This window comes from Chrysochloris asiatica, unplaced genomic scaffold (genome assembly GCF_000296735.1).
Source record: "Chrysochloris asiatica unplaced genomic scaffold, ChrAsi1.0 scaffold00039, whole genome shotgun sequence".
Taxonomy (NCBI): domain Eukaryota; kingdom Metazoa; phylum Chordata; class Mammalia; order Afrosoricida; family Chrysochloridae; genus Chrysochloris; species Chrysochloris asiatica.
In genome coordinates this window covers 20,434,797-20,440,706 of record NW_006408557.1, presented here as the reverse complement: position 1 = coordinate 20,440,706, position 5,910 = coordinate 20,434,797, and the positions used below count along the sequence as shown (strand labels likewise).

The following is a 5,910-nucleotide window of genomic DNA, read 5'->3' as shown; positions in this document are numbered from 1 at the left end:
AAAATCCCGTACAAGCCCCCAAATTTGTGAGAAATGTTGTCTATACTGGCAAACGCTCAAGTAATCCAATCTGCAGTAATTTTAGTGAGAGTGAGGTTTTCTTTATTCGATTTTGAAAAACCGGGTGCCCAGCCCCAAAACATGGGCAGACACGCCACGTGGCCTGCCACAAATAATTTTTATACATGTCTCCAAAAAGCCCCTCCTTCAGTTCCAGTTCCCCATATACATTTCTATGGCATGTCCCATTTTCCCTCCTCCCAGAGAAGCCAAAATGGCTTGCCCATTATCTTAATGGCTGTATTTCCTAGTCCTAGAACAACCAGGATACATAGCCCTCCTTGTATGTAAATCAGCAATCTGTTTTTCAGGCCTAGCAATCGCATGAATTCCTGAAGATGGACCATGCCCACAAGAGTTATTTCTCACACTAGTAAGATCAGTTCTTGTGCTGCATGAGTGAGACCACTATGTTCATCTCTAGCGGAGCCTTAAACAAAATTGACCTCATATTGCAGAAAGTTTAAGCTCAGAGCTTATAAAAAGCAGGGCAGGAGAGAAGACTTACCTGGAACTTTCTTTATATGTGCCTTTCTTTATATTTTCTTATATATGTGATAGTATTGTGTTAAAAAAAAACAAAAAAAAAAACTGATGCCACCAAGTGACTAAAATAAAAATCCTTGTCTCAATCACAATTGGCAACTCTAAACAATGACCTTCAATATTTCATGGAAAAATAGACACACAAATGTTTACTTGAAACCAAATATAAGCTCGTATATTTTAATGAATTGAAGGAAGATAGGTAAAGAAGCTAAGCCTCAAAGAGAATTCCTGTATCTTCTATATATTTCTCTCTAAACATTTCTCATTGTAACTGTCATGATTCTTTCTCATCTTGAAATTAGCACTTACGGCTACTTTTGTGATCTTTTAATTCCTGATGGAATGACTTCCAGTGAAATTGCATTGGTGGAATTAACTCCAAAGATATTATTCCCAATGGTATCTCTTTCTCAAGAGAAAACATGTGGTTAACCAATATTCACAGTACACTCAGAAGAATGTGTTTTGGAAGAAATTTTCTTGACCGTGTGAAAAAGTTTAAAAGTAATAAAGTCATCTATGGTGGGAATAGAATACACTTTCGTTGTAGTTGTTCTTTCTTCTATATCTATCCCACGATTTGGTGGCTTTGTGGTAAAAATATGTGCTGATATGGGAATACAGCATGTCACCTTATTCTTACAAAGAAGCTTGTATCTTTCATTTTTGAAACATCGCTTCCTGCAGTGTCCTACGTCATCTTTCCAGCATCTTTGAGTTTCCCAGCCAGCTGTAGGGAATAAACAAGCAGACTAGTTGTAACTGTAGCAACAATATAACAAACATTTTATTCATTCAAAACTTTGGCAGCTACTCCCTGATGTGGTATTGTAGAGTAAGCACTGGATCACAAGGTCAGTTTGAACCACAAGGTCGACCTTTCAAATCCGCCGGCCAGACGCTCCTTGGAAACCCTATGCAGGGTTAATGTGAGTCAGAACCAACTGGATGGCACTTAACAACAACACCCACCATCTTGTCTAATGAAATAACAAATAATACAGAAAACAAGAAAAACAGATCTTTAATAAAAATTGTTACAAATTCCATTAAAAAATTGGGAAGAGAGATGGACAGAGGGGAGAGGTGGTGGAGAAAGGAAAAGGGAGAAAGAGAAAAGACAGAGAGGAAAAGAGAGGGACAAGGCAAACATACTTACAGCTGATACTTAAGCCAAGGCAAGAAGGATGAAAAGAAGACAGCAAAGTACAGAGGAAGTGAAGACTGTTTCAGGAAAGGGAGCAGGAGGAAATGCTCAGTCCCACGCTTGAGAAACTGTTAATCTGTGTAAGGGACTTGAGGAAGGCTGATGAGTCTGTAGTGTCATGTGCAAAAAGCATGACATATGATGAGCATGAACTAGCAGGACCAGGTCTCCCAGTCCCTTTAAAACAACATCCCCCCACTCCTACCTCCCAGAAGCCCAATGTGAGTTTCTTGTCTTATGTTTTAGAAGTTGAATCAGAATTCCATGTGGAAATTAGACTAGGGACAGGGAAGAGTGAATTCAGGATGAAATGTTAGAGGCGTTTGTCAGGAAAAACATGATGGTGGTCGGGACTAGGGCTGTGAGAGTTACTATGGAAAGAAAATGATAAATTTGAAAAGAGCCATCAATTGTTTGGATATAAGGTCAGCAGAAAGATTGAGAAATGAAAGTAGACCAAGATTTCCGAATTCAAGTAAAGGTAGTTAGTAAGGTCCTTGGATGATACAGTTTGTGCCTGGCTACTAACCTAATGGAGTCATAGTGTGGCGCTGTGGGTTAATGCGCCAGACTGCAAAGCATTTGAACTGCAAGGTAGGCAGTTCAGGCTCACCAGGCGCTCCTCGGAAACCCTATACAGGGTCGCTATGGGTTGGAACTGACTCGATGGCACTTCACAACAACTAACCTAATGGTTGGTGATTTGAACTTACCCAGTAGTACCATGGAAGAAAGATCTGGAAATCTGCTTCTGTTAAAACTTACAGTCAAGACAACCCAATGGAACTAGTACCCTGTAATTCATTGGGTCACCCTGAGTTGGAACTGTCCAGTTTTTTAATTAGTGATACTTCCCTTTGTTGCTGTTGAGTCTATTCCAACCTGACTTGATCCTGTATAGCGTTTCTGAGGAGCAGCTGGTAGGTTTGAACCACTGACCTTGCAGTTAGAAGTCCAGTGCATAGCCTACAACACTATACCAGGATTCCATTCTTCTCTTGCAGCATGGTAAAACTAAAGAAAGAGCAAGATTTGAGGAGAAAAAAAAGGTAGGCTCAAGTATTTGCTTTGTGGTTGTCATAGCAAGATTTATTTTCTCGCAGTTTGTTGCTCCTATTACGTACTGTTGAATTGGTTCCAACTCATAGTGACCCTATGTCAACAAAACAAAATATTGCCTAGTCCACCTTATCTTCATAATCATTGCTATTCTTGAGTGGATCCATAGCACTGAGCCAATCCATCTCATTGAGGGACTTCCTGTTTTATCATCTCAAAGTTTAGGAGGAAAAAGCAGACCTTGAACAAGAATTTAGCGGAGAGGCATTAGTTTAGCTCAAAGGCAATCCCCACAAAACACAAGTGGGGAAGTGAGACAGGGAAGCCAGAAAGCATTCTGGATACTGCAGGTTGCAGGTCAGTTTGGTATGTATGAGAAAGGTTGAGTGACAAAAAAGATAAAGGAAAGTTGTCTCAGACATGACTGGATTAACTAAGAGAGAATGTTTCTTAAAGGGAGTTGTGGCCATTTTTAGTCAAATAATGCTGACAGGCTGAGTAAGAAAAGGGCAGAAAAGTGTCCTTTGTATTTAACAATAGGAATGTTACTGGCAACTTTTAGAAGAGCAGTTTCAGAAAGGTAGAAAGAGAAGGACCTAAATTAAGTTTGTTGAAGTGTGGATGATAAAAGAGGAAGTAGCACCTAAAGAAAAGACTCTTAAGAAGTGTTAGCTGTAAAAAGAACACAGAAATTGAGAAGTTGTGGGGGGACAATATGAGGTCAGAGAGGGCTTCCAAGTTGCTTTACAAACATATCAAATGCCAATCTCACCTTCAAACACACAAAAATAAACTACAGACAGATTAAATAATAAAAGATTGGTTGTCCAGCATTAGTTGTTACTGTTAAGTGCCAAGTCGGTTCTGGCTAATAGTGAACCTACATAGGATTTCTGAGACGTGGCTAGTGAGCTTGAACCACCGACCTTGCAATTCAAACTGACTTTGCAGTCCAGTGCATTAACCCACACACCACACCAGGACTCCATATTTAGGTAGGAGAGTACTTTACTTTTCCTTAAACCATTATAAACTTATCAAGTGCTTAATTTTCTTAATCAGTTGCAATTATTATTTTTCAATAAAAAAAATTTTCAGAAGTGGCATTTAAAAGAGGTAATGGTCTTATTCATGTTTATCTAAAATTGGAAACTTCTCAATGATCACTGGTCTTTCTTCTCTGCCTTCACTTCACTTCTCACCTGAGCCCCAAACTTGTTATGTTCTCTCTTCCACATGAGAGCACTATTGAATTTACAGTGTCAGTGGACTGGTTCACTATACCTAGCACATGAGAATAAGACTTTCTCACTGAAGGGACTTTAGGATCAAGAAGAAATCCAGCTGATAGCAAGAACTGAACTAATAGGACACAACGATAAAACAGGTGTTGTTGTTGTTGTTGTTAAGTGCGTCTGAATCAGTTCTGACCCATAGCAACCCTGATAGGGTTTCCGAGAAGCAGCTGGTGAACTTGAACTGCCGACCTTGCAGTTCAAAAGGCTTTACAGTCTGGCGCATTAAACCACAACGCCACACAGGTGGTGTTAGTTAAAATAGAAATGAAATGAGGCAGAGCTGGGCGGAATTGCTGGCTAACATCTGGATTAGTGCTCTCTTTATCTCTATCAATCAATCAATCAATCTATCTATCTATCTATCTATCTATCTATCTATCTATCTAAGGACCTCTGGTAGCATAGTGGTTATGAATCCGGCTGCAAACCGCAAGGTCAGCAGTTCGAAACTACCAGCTGTTCCGCTGGAGACAGATGAGGCTTTCTGCTCCTGTAAAGGTTTACAGCCTCAGAAACCCTGTACAGGGTCACTATGAGTCGGAACCGACTCCATGGCTCATAACAACAACAACATCTAGCTGTCTATCTATAAAGAGAAAGGGCTACTCAAGGCATTGAATACACTTTTGCTTCAGAGGATGTCACAGCTTACTAGGTCCCCCTACCATAGGGGTGGTGGATCTTTTTTCTGCCAATGGCCATTTGAATATTTATAACATAATTCATGGGTCATATAAAATTATCAGCTTAAAAATGAACCATTTGGATGGCTAGAGCTGTGGTTGCCAGACCAAATGATTTCAAGAGCCTTGCTTGCCCCATGGGCTGGCTATTCCCTCTCCTTCCCTAACAGAGTCTCAGAAAGTTGGGGTATGAAATTACCCAAATGTGACTATTTTTGCCTCTCTTTATTGGCTCAAGGAGTCCCTAGGCGGTGCACGGTTAACATTCTTGGTTACTAACCAAAAGTTTGGAGTTTTGAATCCACCCACAGGTGCTTTGGAAGAAAGGTCTAGCAATCTACATCTGAAAAATGCCAGCCATTGAAAATCCTATGGAGTACACATTTACTCTGACACACATGGGGTTACCTGGCTCTGGTTATTGGTTCAAAGTTGTTCCTGTGGGTACTCTTTCCCCTCCATCTATCTAGAGAGCCCAAGGGCAAACTAATTGATTCCAATTCCATCATCCTTAATTTACAGAATCCCATTACCTTTGGCCATCAGAGCTAGAGACCCACAGATAGTGAAGGCTAGCATCAGGGGATTCATGACTCCTGGGAGGGCAGAGACTCTGTGTCCTGACAAGTCCAGAATATTTTGTACAGCAGGACTCCAAGTGATCACCTTTATTGGCCTGTCCTGGCTGATGAACCAAAGAGAGGGAGAATGCTATGCCACCTAGAACACCAGATCATTAACTTGTAGCACTGACTGTGCACAACACAACAATGACCTCTTGCAGAAACTACTGGAGGGAACTGAGGCCTTAAAAGATGAATTCTAAACCTGTAGAAGGAAAAGGATGGATTGTTGGACACAAGCAACTCTTAAAAAGGAAGTCTTCTCTTCCTTAATCCTGTTGTTGTTAGGTGCTAGCCAGTTGATTCCAACTCATAGCGAACCTGTGTACAAAAGAACAAAACACTGGCCAGACCTATGCCATTTTCACAATTATTCCTATGTTTGAATCCATTGTTGTAGACACTGTGATAATCTATCTCATTGAGGGGCT

At 40.5% G+C, this 5,910-nt stretch overlaps 1 protein-coding gene across 1 annotated transcript; it reads right to left on the bottom strand.

The window, feature by feature from the left end:
• Window positions 1–1,037: 1,037 nt before the first annotated feature.
• On the bottom strand, window positions 1,038–5,447 carry DEFB125 (defensin, beta 125). The gene is made up of 2 exons (XM_006860776.1): window positions 5,390–5,447; window positions 1,038–1,339 (listed from the first exon to the last, which is right to left on the bottom strand). Exons 1-2 carry the CDS (start codon window positions 5,445–5,447, stop codon window positions 1,038–1,040), a joined length of 360 nt encoding a protein of 119 aa, XP_006860838.1.
• Window positions 5,448–5,910: the final 463 nt, after the last annotated feature.